At 44.7% G+C, this 18,202-nt stretch overlaps 1 protein-coding gene across 1 annotated transcript in view; it reads right to left on the bottom strand.

Annotated features, from left to right (window-relative positions):
• Nucleotides 1–18,202, bottom strand: part of LOC134968664 (mucin-5AC-like) — a 509,092-nt gene that overhangs the window by 19,144 nt on the left and 471,746 nt on the right. Inside the window, exon 40 of the mRNA XM_063944186.1 lies at nucleotides 16,924–17,041. Coding sequence (XP_063800256.1) covers nucleotides 16,924–17,041 — 118 coding nt within the window. The remainder of the gene's footprint in view (nucleotides 1–16,923; nucleotides 17,042–18,202) is intronic.

Genomic DNA, 18,202 nt, shown 5'->3' with positions numbered 1-18,202 from the left:
TAGTATCCCTGTTTGACAGGGTTACAGACCACGCTGCAGCAGCACTATCTGCAGGTCTCAGTCTAGTACCTGAGTGTGTAAATACAGACTTCAGGATAGCCTCCTGCTCTTTATCAGCAGGTACCTTCAAAGTGGCCGTATCCTAAGACGGCAGTGCCACCTTTTTTGACAAACGTGTGAGCGCCTTATCCACCCTAGGGGACATCTCCCAGCGTAACTTATCCTCTGGCGGGAAACGGTACGCCATCAGTAACTTTTTAGAAATTACGAGTTTCTTATCGGGGGAACCCACGCTTTTTCACACTTCATTCACTCATTTGATGGGGGAACAAAACACTGCCTGCTTTTTCTCCCCAAACATAAAACCCTTTTTTAGTGGTACTTGGGTTAATGTCAGAAATGTGTAACACATTTTTTATTGCCGGGATCATGTAACGGATGTTCCTAGTGGATTGTGTATATGTCTCAACCTCGTCGACACTGGAGTCAGACTCCGTGTCGACATCTGTGTCTGCCATCTGAGGGAGCGGGCGTTTTTGAGCCCCTGATGGCCTTTGAGACGCCTAGGCAGGCGCGGGCTGAGAAGCCGGCTTTCCCATAGCTGTTACGTCATCCAGCCTCTTATGTAAGGAGTTGACACTGTCGGTTTATACCTTCCACCTATCCATCCACTCTGGTGTCGGCCCCACAGGGGGCGACATCCCATTTATCGGCATCTGCTCTGCCATCACATAAGCCTCCTCATCAAACGTGTCGACACAGCCATACCGACACACCGCACACACACAGGGAATGCTCTGACTGAGGACAGGACCCCACACAGCCCTTTGGGGAGACAGAGAGAGAGTATGCCAGCACACACCAGAGCGCTATATAATTTAGGGATTAACACTATATTGAGTGAATTTTTCCCAATAGCTGCTTGTATATACAATATTGCGCCTAAATTTTGTGCCCCCCCTCTCTTTTTAACCCTGTGAGCCTGAAAACTACAGGGGAGAGCCTGGGGAGCTGTCTTCCAGTTGCACTGTGAAGAGAAAATGGCGCCAGTGTGCTGAGAGAGATAGCTCCGCCCCTTTTTCGCTGACTTTTCTCCCGCATTTTTATGGATTCTGGCAGGGGTATTTATCACATATATAGCCTCTGGGGCTATATATTGTGATATATATGCCAGCCAAGGTGTTTTTATTGCTGCTCAGGGCGCCCCCCCCAGCGCCCTGCACCCTCAGTGACCGGAGTGTGAAGTGTGCATGAGGAGCAATGGCGCACAGCTGCAGTGCTGTGCGCTACCTTGGTGAAGACTGATGTCTTCTGCCGCCGATTTTCCGGACCTCTTCTTGCTTCTGGCTCTGTAAGGGGGACGGCGGCGCGGCTCCGGGACCGAACACCAAGGCCAGTTCCATGCGGTCGATCCCTCTGGAGCTAATGGTGTCCAGTAGCCTAAGAAGCCCAAGCTAGCTGCAAGCAGGTAGGTTTGCTTCTTCTCCCCTTAGTCCCTCGCTGCAGTGAGCTTGTTGCCAGCAGGTCTCACTGTAAAATAAAAAACCTAATTATATACTTTCTTTCTAGAAACTCAGGAGAGCCCCTAGTGTGCATCCAACCTCGGCCGGGCACAAAATCTAACTGAGGCTTGGAGGAGGGTCATAGTGGGAGGAGCCAGTGCACACCAGGTGACCTAAAAGCTTTCTTTAGTTGTGCCCAGTCTCCTGCGGAGCCGCTATTCCCCATGGTCCTTTCGGAGTTCCCAGCATCCACTAGGACGTCAGAGAAATTAAATATCTCCTTAGTTTATATTTTCCCAAATTACCATTTGAAACTGCCACTTATATCTCTCTCCATGTGACACATAGTTTATAACACTGAGAATAAAATGCAATGATTATCTCAATCCACTTGATTGCAGGCTCAGGCTCATCTTAGACTGGCTATACAACTAAAGATTTTTTGTTCAATTTGGCTTGTTGGAATGAAAATCTGGTAATGTATGGAAGCAAATGACAGTTGACCATTTGTTCCCAAACACTGATAAACAGACAAAAATGGTCAATCAGACAAAATGGTTACATCCATTTGATTTAACCAATTTGTCTGAACGACCATTTTTGTCAGTTTCCGCCATTTCTTAGAAAATGGTCAGTTGTCATTTGCCCCCATACATTACCAGATATTCATTCCATCCAACCAAATTGGACAATAAATCTAAAAGTCTATGGCGAGCTGTAGGGTTAGTCTTTTCTAAATTGACAATTTTGTAAGTGTTGCAGCTACTGTTTCCTTCTCCATGTCACAAATGTTGTATAACATTAGAAAGATGACGATTTTCTTAAACTATTTTATGTAGTATGTGCTACTTCTCTGTCTCTTCTTTTAGCCAGACACTTCAATGCAACTTTTGGCCAGTATTGATAAAATAATGATTGTTGCTAGTTGGTCATTAGCAAGAGTATTGTAAATGTATGTTAATTATAGAAATATTAATGCAGGAACAAAACCAGCTTACATTATTTTACCAGTTTTTGACCATGTTTCATGGTTTGTAAAACCAAAACAAATCAGGGAGGTTTTGTCCAAACCAAGACCCATCTCTATTACATCTCTCCTTCCTTTGTCTTTTATTTATAATGAGAATGTTCTGGTTACAAATTAATTTGTGGTCATCAATTGTGAATAAAAAGTAAAATCTTTATTTCTCACTTTTTATATTTTACTATTATGTTTCCATTGCAGCTTACTTTAAAATGTCTTTATTCTGTACCTGCTGGCAAATTGTGGCTCATGCTGAGTTGGACATAATTTGCGACTAAATTCATTTTCACACCTGGTAGTATAAGCAACATTATTATAATTATCGATTATTTATTATATGGCGCCACAAAGGGTCCATACAGGCAAATTACAGTAGAGCACATAAATAATAAGATATTCAAACAGACAGACAGTACAGAGGAGAAAAAGAACCTGGGGAGATTGAGAGCCACTGGCGTTTCTATAATGGATGCAGTGTGTGCGGTGCACACGGACCGCTGAGTCCAGAGGGGGGCCCCCACCGCACACGCTGCACCCATTTTGTGAATACTCACCCTCCGGAGTCCCACGGCGACGTCCACGGAGGTGTTAAAACTCTGTGAAAATGGCCCAGCGGCCATTTTCACGGAGTTCTGCACATGCGCAGTAGAGAAATCTCAGGGAAAATGGCCGCTACGCCATTTTCCCGGGGATCTGCGCATACGCAGTAGAGTCTGAGAGCTCTAGTGCTCAGACTCTTCCCGCTGCCGGCAGAGAGGATGGGGCCCGGACGGAGGAGGCTGCACCTGGGCCTCCTCCTCTCTTAAAACGCCGCTGTTGAGAGCTCTGTACAAATAAATCAAAAGGTAGCACTAATAGCCCTGGGAGAGCAGACAGGCAGAACCAGAGCTGCTGGTTGGTTGGTGGAGTACAAAGGACATGTGATGCTAAGAGGCCTGCCCATGAGAGCTTGCTTCCTAAGGAGGAGTTACTGTAACTCCTCAAGGGTAGCTTATGCCCCTGCTGTACTTCTGGAGTGAAGAATCATATATGCTCCTAATTTTACACCAGGAGATTTTGCTTCACAATGGTAGTAGTAAATGATAATTTTACAGTTTACAATTTATACTTAAAATCGAAAATAATTTATAACAAGTCACAAAGAATAAATGAGAGTGCTAAATAAGTTCAATACAATACACATATCCATCACCATCACCTTTGAAAGATTACGTACATGGAAATATACTTTATTGCTATAGACCAGGGGTAGCCAACCCAGTCTTTGATAGCTACTAACAAATCACATTTTCTAGATGACCTAGCTGGTGCAAAGGTGTCATTACTAACGCTCACATTTTTAAACGTGGTGCATTCATTCACAACTGACACATTCTACAGATCCACAGGTGGTCTGGAAAACATGAACTGTTGATAGCACTAGAGGACCAGGGTTGGCTACTGCTGTAGACTAATGCAAATATCACAGAGTTAGCGCAAATAGATTGCAGCAACCTGCATTACTATAGTATTACCGTAAATTAGAAACATTCAAATGCATTCTGAATTTCAGAAATGGCCTCCAGTCATCAGCATCAGCATCCATTTGAATTTGGCACCAGTGGTTGAGCATCCGTAAGGGATTCAGCCTCATATCGGTCTTTCTTTTGGTAATTGTTGAAATACGTTGGATTATTGTCTTCATGTGTAGCTCTTTTATTCCCTCAGCCTAGCTGGTCTATTTTATACATCTAACTTTTCCAAAGAGCACACTTCTTAAATTGGGCATACACTTTACAATTATCTAACAGATAATCTGCCAGATCTGGCTGGTTGGAATGAAAATCTGGTAATGGATGAGAGCAAATGACAATTGATTGGTTGCTCCCAAAAGTGGAAAATGGACAAAAATTATCATTCATACAAATTGGTTAAATCCGTGATTTCACCAATTTGCCTGAACGACAGTTTTTGTTAATCTTTCATGTTTGGGAGCAAATTGTTTATTGCCTTTTGCTCTCATCCATTACCAGATAATAATTTCAACCAGTCAGGTCATAATACTGTATGCCCATTTTAAGTTAAAGCACATGAGAGTATAATGCATGTTAATATTTAAAAGCAGGAGATACCTTTAAGATTCCGGGCAATAATTAGTATCAGATTGAGATTCCACTAGAGATGAGCGGGTTCGGTTTCTCTGAATCCGAACCCGCCCGAACTTCATGTTTTTTTTCACGGGTCCGAGCGACTCGGATCTTCCCGCCTTGCTCGGTTAACCCGAGCGCGCCCGAACGTCATCATGACGCTGTCGGATTCTCGCGAGGCTCGGATTCTATCGCGAGACTCGGATTCTATATAAGGAGCCGCGCGTCGCCGCCATTTTCACACGTGCATTGAGATTGATAGGGAGAGGACGTGGCTGGCGTCCTCTCCATTTAGATTAGGGTTGAGAGAGAGAGAGAGAGATTGACCTGAGGCTGTGATACTGTAGAAGAGAGTGCAGAGTTTAGTGACTGACGACCACAGTGACCACCAGACAGTGCAGTTGTTTGTTTTATTTAATATATCCGTTCTCTGCCTGAAAAAAACGATACACACAGTGACTCAGTCACATACCATATCTGTGTGCACTGCTCAGCCCAGTGTGCTGCATCAATGTATATATATATCTGACTGTGCTCAGCTCACACAGCTTATAATTGTGGGGGAGACTGGGGAGCACTGCAGTGCCAGTTATAGGTTATAGCAGGAGCCAGGAGTACATAATATTATATTAAAATTAAACAGTGCACACTTTTGCTGCAGGAGTGCCACTGCCAGTGTGACTAATGACCAGTGACCTGACCACCAGTATATATAATATTAGTAGTATACTATCTCTTTATCAACCAGTCTATATTAGCAGCAGACACAGTACAGTGCGGTAGTTCACGGCTGTGGCTACCTCTGTGTCGGCACTCGGCAGCCCGTCCATAATTGTATATACCACCTAACCGTGGTTTTTTTTTCTTTCTTTATAGTCATACTAGTTACGAGTATACTATCTCTTTATCAACCAGTCTATATTAGCAGCAGACACAGTACAGTGCGGTAGTTCACGGCTGTGGCTACCTCTGTGTCGGCACTCGGCAGCCCGTCCATAATTGTATATACCACCTAACCGTGGTTTTTTTTTCTTTCTTTATACATACATACTAGTTACGAGTATACTATCTCTTTATCAACCAGTCTATATTAGCAGCAGACACAGTACAGTGCGGTAGTTCACGGCTGTGGCTACCTCTGTGTCGGCACTCGGCAGCCCGTCCATAATTGTATATACCACCTAACCGTGGTTTTTTTTTCTTTCTTTATACATACATACTAGTTACGAGTATACTATCTCTTTATCAACCAGTCTATATATTAGCAGCAGACACAGTACAGTGCGGTAGTTCACGGCTGTGGCTACCTCTGTGTCGGCACTCGGCAGCCCGTCCATAATTGTATATACCACCTAACCGTGGTTTTTTTTTCTTTCTTTATACATACATACTAGTTACGAGTATACTATCTCTTTATCAACCAGTCTATATATTAGCAGCAGACACAGTACAGTGCGGTAGTTCACGGCTGTGGCTACCTCTGTGTCGGCACTCGGCAGCCCGTCCATAATTGTATATACCACCTAACCGTGGTTTTTTTTTCTTTCTTTATACATACATACTAGTTACGAGTATACTATCTCTTTATCAACCAGTCTATATATTAGCAGCAGACACAGTACAGTGCGGTAGTTCACGGCTGTGGCTACCTCTGTGTCGGCACTCGGCAGCCCGTCCATAATTGTATATACCACCTAACCGTGGTTTTTTTTTCTTTCTTTATACATACATACTAGTTACGAGTATACTATCTCTTTATCAACCAGTCTATATATTAGCAGCAGACACAGTACAGTGCGGTAGTTCACGGCTGTGGCTACCTCTGTGTCGGCACTCGGCAGCCCGTCCATAATTGTATATACCACCTAACCGTGGTTTTTTTTTCTTTCTTTATACATACATACTAGTTACGAGTATACTATCTCTTTATCAACCAGTCTATATATTAGCAGCAGACACAGTACAGTGCGGTAGTTCACGGCTGTGGCTACCTCTGTGTCGGCACTCGGCAGCCCGTCCATAATTGTATATACCACCTAACCGTGGTTTTTTTTTCTTTCTTTATACATACATACTAGTTACGAGTATACTATCTCTTTATCAACCAGTCTATATCAGCAGCAGACACAGTACAGTGCGGTAGTTCATGGCTGTGGCTACCTCTGTGTCGGCACTCGGCAGCCCGTCCATAATTGTATATACCACCTAACCGTGGTTTTTTTTTCTTTCTTTATACATACATACTAGTTACGAGTATACTATCTCTTTATCAACCAGTCTATATATTAGCAGCAGACACAGTACAGTGCGGTAGTTCACGGCTGTGGCTACCTCTGTGTCGGCACTCGGCAGCCCGTCCATAATTGTATATACCACCTAACCGTGGTTTTTTTTTCTTTCTTTATAGTCATACTAGTTACGAGTATACTATCTCTTTATCAACCAGTCTATATTAGCAGCAGACACAGTACAGTGCGGTAGTTCACGGCTGTGGCTACCTCTGTGTCGGCACTCGGCAGCCCGTCCATAATTGTATATACCACCTAACCGTGGTTTTTTTTTCTTTCTTTATACATACATACTAGTTACGAGTATACTATCTCTTTATCAACCAGTCTATATATTAGCAGCAGACACAGTACAGTGCGGTAGTTCACGGCTGTGGCTACCTCTGTGTCGGCACTCGGCAGCCCGTCCATAATTGTATATACCACCTAACCGTGGTTTTTTTTTCTTTCTTTATACATACATACTAGTTACGAGTATACTATCTCTTTATCAACCAGTCTATATATTAGCAGCAGACACAGTACAGTGCGGTAGTTCACGGCTGTGGCTACCTCTGTGTCGGCACTCGGCAGCCCGTCCATAATTGTATATACCACCTAACCGTGGTTTTTTTTTCTTTCTTTATACATACATACTAGTTACGAGTATACTATCTCTTTATCAACCAGTCTATATTAGCAGCAGACACAGTACAGTGCGGTAGTTCACGGCTGTGGCTACCTCTGTGTCGGCACTCGGCAGCCCGTCCATAATTGTATATACCACCTAACCGTGGTTTTTTTTTCTTTCTTTATACATACATACTAGTTACGAGTATACTATCTCTTTATCAACCAGTCTATATATTAGCAGCAGACACAGTACAGTGCGGTAGTTCACGGCTGTGGCTACCTCTGTGTCGGCACTCGGCAGCCCGTCCATAATTGTATATACCACCTAATCGTGGTTTTTTTTTCTTTCTTTATACATACATACTAGTTACGAGTATACTATCTCTTTATCAACCAGTCTATATATTAGCAGCAGACACAGTACAGTGCGGTAGTTCACGGCTGTGGCTACCTCTGTGTCGGCACTCGGCAGCCCGTCCATAATTGTATATACCACCTAACCGTGGTTTTTTTTTCTTCTTTATACATACATACTACTACGACATCTCTTTATCAACCAGTCTATATTAGCAGCAGACACAGTACAGTACGGTAGTTCACGGCTGTGGCTACCTCTGTGTCTGCACTCGGCAGGCAGTCCGTCCATAATTGTATACCACCTAACCGTGGTTTTTTTTTCTTTCTTCTTTATACATACATAGTTACATAGACATCTCTTTATCAACCAGTCTATATTAGCAGCAGACACAGTACAGTACGGTAGTTCACGGCTGTGGCTACCTCTGTGTCTGCACTCGGCAGGCAGTCCATAATTGTATACTAGTATCCATCTCCATTGTTTACCTGAGGTGCCTTTTAGTTGTGCCTATTAAAATATGGAGAACAAAAATGTTGAGGTTCCAAAATTAGGGAAAGATCAAGATCCACTTCCACCTCGTGCTGAAGCTGCTGCCACTAGTCATGGCCGAGACGATGAAATGCCAGCAACGTCGTCTGCCAAGGCCGATGCCCAATGTCATAGTACAGAGCATGTCAAATCCAAAACACCAAATATCAGAAAAAAAAGGACTCCAAAACCTAAAATAAAATTGTCGGAGGAGAAGCGTAAACTTGCCAATATGCCATTTACGACACGGAGTGGCAAGGAACGGCTGAGGCCCTGGCCTATGTTCATGGCTAGTGGTTCAGCTTCACATGAGGATGGAAGCACTCAGCCTCTCGCTAGAAAAATGAAAAGACTCAAGCTGGCAAAAGCAGCACAGCAAAGAACTGTGCATTCTTCGAAATCCCAAATCCACAAGGAGAGTCCAATTGTGTCGGTTGCGATGCCTGACCTTCCCAACACTGGACGTGAAGAGCATGCGCCTTCCACCATTTGCACGCCCCCTGCAAGTGCTGGAAGGAGCACCCGCAGTCCAGTTCCTGATAGTCAGATTGAAGATGTCAGTGTTGAAGTACACCAGGATGAGGAGGATATGGGTGTTGCTGGCGCTGGGGAGGAAATTGACCAGGAGGATTCTGATGGTGAGGTGGTTTGTTTAAGTCAGGCACCCGGGGAGACACCTGTTGTCCGTGGGAGGAATATGGCCGTTGACATGCCAGGTGAAAATACCAAAAAAATCAGCTCTTCGGTGTGGAGGTATTTCACCAGAAATGCGGACAACAGGTGTCAAGCCGTGTGTTCCCTTTGTCAAGCTGTAATAAGTAGGGGTAAGGACGTTAACCACCTCGGAACATCCTCCCTTATACGTCACCTGCAGCGCATTCATAATAAGTCAGTGACAAGTTCAAAAACTTTGGGTGACAGCGGAAGCAGTCCACTGACCAGTAAATCCCTTCCTCTTGTAACCAAGCTCACGCAAACCACCCCACCAACTCCCTCAGTGTCAATTTCCTCCTTCCCCAGGAATGCCAATAGTCCTGCAGGCCATGTCACTGGCAATTCTGACGATTCCTCTCCTGCCTGGGATTCCTCCGATGCATCCTTGCGTGTAACGCCTACTGCTGCTGGCGCTGCTGTTGTTGCTGCTGGGAGTCGATGGTCATCCCAGAGGGGAAGTCGTAAGCCCACTTGTACTACTTCCAGTAAGCAATTGACTGTTCAACAGTCCTTTGCGAGGAAGATGAAATATCACAGCAGTCATCCTGCTGCAAAGCGGATAACAGGCCTTGACAACTATGTTGGTGTTAGACGTGCGTCCGGTATCCGCCGTTAGTTCACAGGGAACTAGACAATTTATTGAGGCAGTGTGCCCCCGTTACCAAATACCATCTAGGTTCCACTTCTCTAGGCAGGCGATACCGAGAATGTACACGGACGTCAGAAAAAGACTCACCAGTGTCCTAAAAAATGCAGTTGTACCCAATGTCCACTTAACCACGGACATGTGGACAAGTGGAGCAGGGCAGGGTCAGGACTATATGACTGTGACAGCCCACTGGGTAGATGTATGGACTCCCGCCGCAAGAACAGCAGCGGCGGCACCAGTAGCAGCATCTCGCAAACGCCAACTCTTTCCTAGGCAGGCTACGCTTTGTATCACCGCTTTCCAGAATACGCACACAGCTGAAAACCTCTTACGGCAACTGAGGAAGATCATCGCGGAATGGCTTACCCCAATTGGACTCTCCTGTGGATTTGTGGCATCGGACAACGCCAGCAATATTGTGTGTGCATTAAATATGGGCAAATTCCAGCACGTCCCATGTTTTGCACATACCTTGAATTTGGTAGTGCAGAATTTTTTAAAAAACGACAGGGGCGTGCAAGAGATGCTGTCGGTGGCCAGAAGAATTGCGGGACACTTTCGGCGTACAGGCACCACGTACAGAAGACTTGAGCACCACCAAAAACTACTGAACCTGCCCTGCCATCATCTGAAGCAAGAAGTGGTAACGAGGTGGAATTCAACCCTCTATATGCTTCAGAGGTTGGAGGAGCAGCAAAAGGCCATTCAAGCCTATACAATTGAGCACGATATAGTAGGTGGAATGCACCTGTCTCAGGCGCAGTGGAGAATGATTTCAACGTTGTGCAAGGTTCTGATGCCCTTTGAACTTGCCACACGTGAAGTCAGTTCAGACACTGCCAGCCTGAGTCAGGTCATTCCCCTCATCAGGCTTTTGCAGAAGAAGCTGGAGACATTGAAGGAGGAGCTAACACGGAGCGATTCCGCTAGGCATGTGGGACTTGTGGATGGAGCCCTTAATTCGCTTAACAAGGATTCACGGGTGGTCAATCTGTTGAAATCAGAGCACTACATTTTGGCCACCGTGCTCGATCCTAGATTTAAAGCCTACCTTGGATCTCTCTTTCCGGCAGACACAAGTCTGCTGGGGTTGAAAGACCTGCTGGTGACAAAATTGTCAAGTCAAGCGGAACGCGACCTGTCAACATCTCCTCCTTCACATTCTCCCGCAACTGGGGGTGCGAGGAAAAGGCTCAGAATTCCGAGCCCACCCGCTGGCGGTGATGCAGGGCTGTCTGGAGCGACTGCTGATGCTGACATCTGGTCCGGACTGAAGGACCTGACAACGATTACGGACATGTCGTCTACTGTCACTGCATATGATTCTCTCAACATTGATAGAATGGTGGAGGATTATATGAGTGACCGCATCCAAGTAGGCACGTCACACAGTCCGTACTTATACTGGCAGGAAAAAGAGGCAATTTGGAGGCCCTTGCACAAACTGGCTTTATTCTACCTAAGTTGCCCTCCCACAAGTGTGTACTCCGAAAGAGTGTTTAGTGCCGCCGCTCACCTTGTCAGCAATCGGCGTACGAGGTTACATCCAGAATATGTGGAGAAGATGATGTTCATTAAAATGAATTATAATCAATTCCTCCGCGGAGACATTGACCAGCAGCAATTGCCTCCACAAAGTACACAGGGAGCTGAGATGGTGGATTCCAGTGGGGACGAATTGATAATCTGTGAGGAGGGGGATGTACACGGTGATATATCGGAGGGTGATGATGAGGTGGACATCTTGCCTCTGTAGAGCCAGTTTGTGCAAGGAGAGATTAATTGCTTCTTTTTTGGGGGGGGTCCAAACCAACCCGTCATATCAGTCACAGTCGTGTGGCAGACCCTGTCACTGAAATGATGGGTTGGTTAAAGTGTGCATGTCCTGTTTTGTTTATACAACATAAGGGTGGGTGGGAGGGCCCAAGGACAATTCCATCTTGCACCTCTTTTTTCTTTTCTTTTTCTTTGCTTCATGTGCTGATTGGGGAGGGTTTTTTGGAAGGGACATCCTGCGTGACACTGCAGTGCCACTCCTAAATGGGCCCGGTGTTTGTGTCGGCCACTAGGGTCGCTAATCTTACTCACACAGTCAGCTACCTCATTGCGCCTCTTTTTTTCTTTGCGTCATGTGCTGTTTGGGGAGGGTTTTTTGGAAGGGACATCCTGCGTGACACTGCAGTGCCACTCCTAGATGGGCCCGGTGTTTGTGTCGGCCACTAGGGTCGCTAATCTTACTCACACAGCTACCTCATTGCGCCTCTTTTTTTCTTTGCGTCATGTGCTGTTTGGGGAGGGTTTTTTGGAAGGGACATCCTGCGTGACACTGCAGTGCCACTCCTAGATGGGCCCGGTGTTTGTGTCGGCCACTAGGGTCGCTAATCTTACTCACACAGCTACCTCATTGCGCCTCTTTTTTTCTTTGCATCATGTGCTGTTTGGGGAGGGTTTTTTGGAAGGGACATCCTGCGTGACACTGCAGTGCCACTCCTAGATGGGCCCGGTGTTTGTGTCGGCCACTAGGGTCGCTTATCTTACTCACACAGCGACCTCGGTGCAAATTTTAGGACTAAAAATAATATTGTGAGGTGTGAGGTATTCAGAATAGACTGAAAATGAGTGTAAATTATGGTTTTTGAGGTTAATAATACTTTGGGATCAAAATGACCCCAAATTCTATGATTTAAGCTGTTTTTTAGTGTTTTTTGAAAAAAACACCCGAATCCAAAACACACCGAATCCGACAAAAAAAATTCGGTGAGGTTTTGCCAAAACGCGTTCGAACCCAAAACACGGCCGCGGAACCGAACCCAAAACCAAAACACAAAACCCGAAAAATTTCAGGCGCTCATCTCTAGATTCCACCCAATATTTAACTATTTACTACCTTATAAAATACTGATGTATCCTCATATACTATTGCCGCAGTCATATAAGAAGTGTTACGATGTAGCAGCCAAGTTCCATTGTCCTTCATCTGCAACTTTGTACATATTTCAAACTACAGTAATTCCTGTGTAATTCCTAGCAACTCTGGAACAGATTGAGCGGTACTTCACTGCATCTGCAGTGAATAAAATGCAAATTTAAAGAAAAAGCTCAACACTGCCCACTCACGCCGGTCGTCTGGTGCCGCATGGCGGACTGAGGCTTGGTGTATGAGGACATAAATGTAGCTGTTTCAAGTAACCCAGTGTTTAATTTTGACTGGGAAATCTCCATAAAGGTTTCTTATTTTTTATTTGCATATGATAAAGATAATCACACAAAGATTGCTGCCTTTGTATTCTGCTTATCAAAATAGCACTGCCTAATTAGGACAACATCATAACTAACATATGCCTAGCTGTAGAATTAATTATAATTTCCTATACAATACCTCCCTTACTTTTGCTATTGCCGCAGTCATATAAGAAGTGTTACGATGTAGCAGCCAAGTTCCATTGTCCTTCATCTGCAACTTTGTACATATTTCAAACTACAGTAATTCCTGTGTAATTCCTAGCAACTCTGGAACAGATTGAGCGGTACTTCACTGCATCTGCAGTGAATAAAATGCAAATTTAAAGAAAAAGCTCAACACTGCCCACTCACGCCGGTCGTCTGGTGCCGCATGGCGGACTGAGGCTTGGTGTATGAGGACATAAATGTAGCTGTTTCAAGTAACCCAGTGTTTAATTTTGACTGGGAAATCTCCATAAAGGTTTCTTATTTTTTATTTGCATACAGTATGATAAAGATAAACACACAAAGATTGCTGCCTTTGTATTCTGCTTATCAAAATAGCACTGCCTAATTAGGACAACATCATAACTAACATATGCCTAGCTGTAGAATTAATTATAATTTCCTATACAATACCTCCCTTACTTTTGCTCTTGACTCTATGCAAGAGCAAAAGTATGGGACACTATGTCCCTTGACACTATGCACCCCCACAGATCAACACGTCAACTCTGGCATTCCAAAGGCATCAGATATCTGCAAAAATGTTCACATACCACCAAGCGACAGTGGAGGAAATCACACTCTACTGCAGACTTGCTCCATTTCAAATTTATGCTCTCATCCTACAGTGCTGCCCTCTCCCTCTCTAAACAATTGTATTTCAAGAACCTTATCTCTTTCCTGTCTTCAATATCCTGACATCTGTCAACTCCCTCCTCTGCCCACCACCACCTTGACTCCTCCTCACTATCTGCCCTTGACTTTGCCACCTACTTCAAATCCAAAATTGACTCCATATGTCAGGACATCACATCCCACCAGTCCCTCAGCAACCTGCCCCCTCCTCTCTCTGACCACGCCTCCCCATCCTTCTTACCATCTATGTCTGTGGGGAGGAAGTCATGGTCCTCATCTCCCCCCTTCCTGGTCCCCTCTATCCCCCACTTGACCCTATCCCCTCCCGCCTCCTCTGCTACCTCTCTCCTTCTGCTGGTTCTCATCCTGCCCACCTCCTCAATCTCTCCCTCTTATCAGGCACTGTCACCTCTACCTTCAAGCTTACCCATGTCTCTTCTATTTTTTAAAAGCCTATTCTTGATTCTAACACTCTTTCCCACTACTCTGCCCCCCCCCCCCTTTTGCTTTCAAACTCCTTGAGCCTATTGTCTACAACCACCTTACAGCCTTTCTTTCTTCTCACTCCCTGCTTGACCCATTTCAGTCTGGCTTCTGTCCTCTCCACACCACTGAAACTGTTCTCACAATAGTCTGCAATTACCTCCTTGCTGCCAAAACCTCTATGCTTATTCTTCTTGACCTCTCTGCTGCTTTTGACATTGTGGACCACCCTCTTCTCTTGCAAATCCTTCACTCCCTTGGTCTGTGTGATACTGCCTTCACCTGGATGCCCTCCTACCTCTCTGACCATTCTCTGTCTCCTCTTAAAGCTACACCTTCACTCTTTCACTAACAGCAGGTGTCCCCCATGGTCCTGTTCTTGGACCTCTCCTTTTGTCTCTCTACAGTATATGTACTCTTTCGGTGAGCTCATTAGTTTTTTTTTTTTTACTTCCAATATCATCTTTATGCATATGATACTCAATTCTACCTTTCATCCCCTGACCTCTCGCAATCCTGCCATTTCCATCTCAAAAATATTTCCAGGATCAGACACTTTCTAACCTTGGATAACACTAAGACCCTCATCCACTCACTAGTCATCTCCAGATTGGACTACTGGAATCTCCTTCTATTTGGCCTCCCTGACTACTGCTTCTCTCCACTCCAATTTATCCTCAATGCTGCTGCCCAGCTCATCTTCCTCTCCAAATGTAATATGTCCATTCCCCCTCTCTTACAAGCCCTACACTGGTTCCCCTTTCCCTTCAGAATCCAATTTAAGCTTCTCACACTCACAAAGCCATTCCTATCCCATTTACATCTCTGACCTTATCTCCCTTTACACTCCTGCCCACCCTCTTCACACATGCACACCGCCTCTTCTGTCTACTATTTACTTCCTCCCACTCCCGCCTCCAAGATATTGTATGTGCTGCTCCCTATCTCTGGAATTTTCTACCATCCCCATCAGATTCTCCACCTTTCTACAAAACGTGAAATTGGCTCTCAAAATCCACTTCTTGATCAGACCGAACCACCTCTCATCCTAACCCTCTGTTCCATGCTCACTGTCTACCCCATCTGTGTGACCCTTGTCTGTCTGCCCCCCCTTTAGAATATAAGGTATCACAAGCAGGGCTCTCTCCCCTCATATGATTTTCCTTCTCTTACTTAGACTATCTTCTACTCATACTCCCTACAACAGCACCTAACCCTCGGTTTCTGCCACCCTGATGCTTATTTCAGTGTCATGTCAGCTGATGCAGCAATGTCTATACACTGTACCATGTACTTGTACAACATTACTTGTCTTACATTATTTTATACGGTAAGTCGCTGTTTTCTTTTTGTTTTGCTCATTTGTTTATGTGTCAGTCTTCTGTAGTGTGACAGACACATGCACAGACTGCTGGTAATCACTCAACAGCAAAAAAAAATAGTTTCTTCTCTGAATCACATCCACAGTCTTTCCTGTGTGTATATTTTTAGCAGCTGTAGGATCTGTGACTTTATAATATTGCACAGCAGCGATCAGGTCTGAACTATGCATGCGCCGGCGCAAGCAAAACAGCCAATGGCTGTTTTAGCCCTGCGATCACCTCTGCGGCGGTCTCTGGGCGGGCCGGCGGCATTAGGCCGCCATTTAGGGGGCGTATCAGGGCAATGCTGGCGTGCCCGGACCAATGGGGGGCGGACGGCGGCTGTGTAATGTGACACGCAGCCAGCCGCTTCGACCCAGGCAGCGACAAGTAGCTCCCTGCCAGTGCACAGGAGCTGCGCTGGTGGGGAGCTACTCTTCAAGTACAAAAGCATCGCTGCCGTGTGATGCTTTTGTACTAGTGCGACGGGTCAGGGCCGGACTTGTGGGGTGGAGTAGCCCTGTGCTGGGCGTACACCCGCATGTCAGTGTGGTTGATCGCAGATGTATTAAATTTAGCACATCTACGATTAGGTCTGAATTAGCCCCTATCACCCATGCTGAGAGATACTCTCCCATAATAAATGATAATTAATCAGGGAGGGGAAAAAGGTAATAGCAGAAGTTTTAAGCTTATATCTTTTACAACAGATTCTTAGTTAATGTCAAGTTAGAGAATGGAAACAATGGAGATACTGTATGTGATTTTCATCCTTTCATTACTTTCAATCAAAACGTTGCTGTATCAGCCAGCTCTCCAGCTACAATTTGTTCCTGGAATTTAATACAGTATATAACTGGTATCCAGTCTTTAGGTCGACACTCATTAGGTCGACATGGCAAAGGTCAACACGTGAAAATGCAGACACAAGTTTTCACTTTTTTTTCTTAATTTTTTTAACTTTTTCATACTTTACAATCCACGTGGACTACGATTGGGAATGGTAACGTTGCCCGAAGCAGCGAGCCATGCGAGGGGACACGGTGCACTGATTGGGGTTCCCGGACACTTTACGATGAAAACCACCATTTAAAAAAAAAAAAGTGGTCGACCTAATGACTGTCAACCTAGTTACTGTCGACCCAACGATCCACACCCATATGACTGACCCCAATTTCTCAGCACAGATACTCACATGGTTGAAGAATCGCATGATCCGCTGCAATAATTAATAGGCACAGGCCCAATAGATGTACACTTGTTATACTTAATGGTGACTAGCGTTGGGGTTAGGCTACAGCCTTGCAAGTGTTCTATAAGGTATAAAAATATATAGTTAGAACAAGGGGTCTCAAAGTGTGATACATTTTCAATGTACATCAGATAGATTCATGGTGTACCTCTAGAAGTTACTTTAACTCTAACATTTTTATATATAACTAATACAGGTTGAGTATCCCTTATCCAAAATGCTTGGGACCAGAGGTATTTTGGATATGGGATTTTTCCGTATTTTGGAATAATTGCATACCATAATGAGATATCTTGGTGATGGGACCTAAATCTAAGCACAGAATGCATTTATGTTACATATACACCTTATACACACAGCCTGATGGTCATTCAATACAATATTTTTTAATAACTTTGTGTATTAAACAAAGTTTGAGTACATTGAGCAACAGAAAACAAAGATTTCTCTATCTCACTCTCACTCAAAAAAGTCCGTATTTCGGAATATTCCGTATTTCGGAATATTTGGATATGGGATACTCAACCTGTAAAATATTTATACAGTTAAAAACATAAAATTTTACTTGCCAAATATGTACAGTATATATTTGAAACTTGGAATAAACATAGTTTTAGGAGGTAATTGATATAAATTGATAAACAATATGAAAGTTATTTAAGAAAATACTGATAATAGGAGTTATATGAAACAGAAAGGTTGAAAATGTCCTGAGTTAACATAAAAAATTAACATCTGTTTTACTACCTATGGACATAATTGGGAGTAATTCAGACTGCATCGCTGCAGCGACAGCGATTGCAGTCTGAATCACTTTGTGGAGTGCGCACCCGCAAGCTAAAAACATGCTGCAATCGCCTCTGCCTGATTGACAGGCAGAGGTGGTCGTGGGCCATGAGAGGGCATGCCAACGGCGTTAGAACGCCATTGAAGGGGCGTGGCCTGGACAACGGAGGCGCGTCCGGACCGTTGCAGGGGTGGGCCACGGTGGATGCGTGATATCACAGACAGCCGCTGCGACCCGGTACGCAGCGAGTAGCGGCCTGCTAGCGCGCAGTACCTACTTAGCAGATGCTTTTGCTGGGCTTCCCCCACATGTCTGAGAAACTGATCGTAGATGTGCTAAATTTAGCATACTGTATCTGCGATCAGATCTGAATTACCCCCATAATTGCCAACTGTGAGTTATCATTTTCATCATGATCTGGAGCTACAGTAATGC

Source organism: Pseudophryne corroboree, chromosome 11 (genome assembly GCF_028390025.1).
Source record: "Pseudophryne corroboree isolate aPseCor3 chromosome 11, aPseCor3.hap2, whole genome shotgun sequence".
NCBI lineage: Eukaryota > Metazoa > Chordata > Amphibia > Anura > Myobatrachidae > Pseudophryne > Pseudophryne corroboree.
The sequence above is the reverse complement of the archived record's forward strand: the minus strand, read 5'-3'. Positions and strand labels throughout refer to the sequence as shown.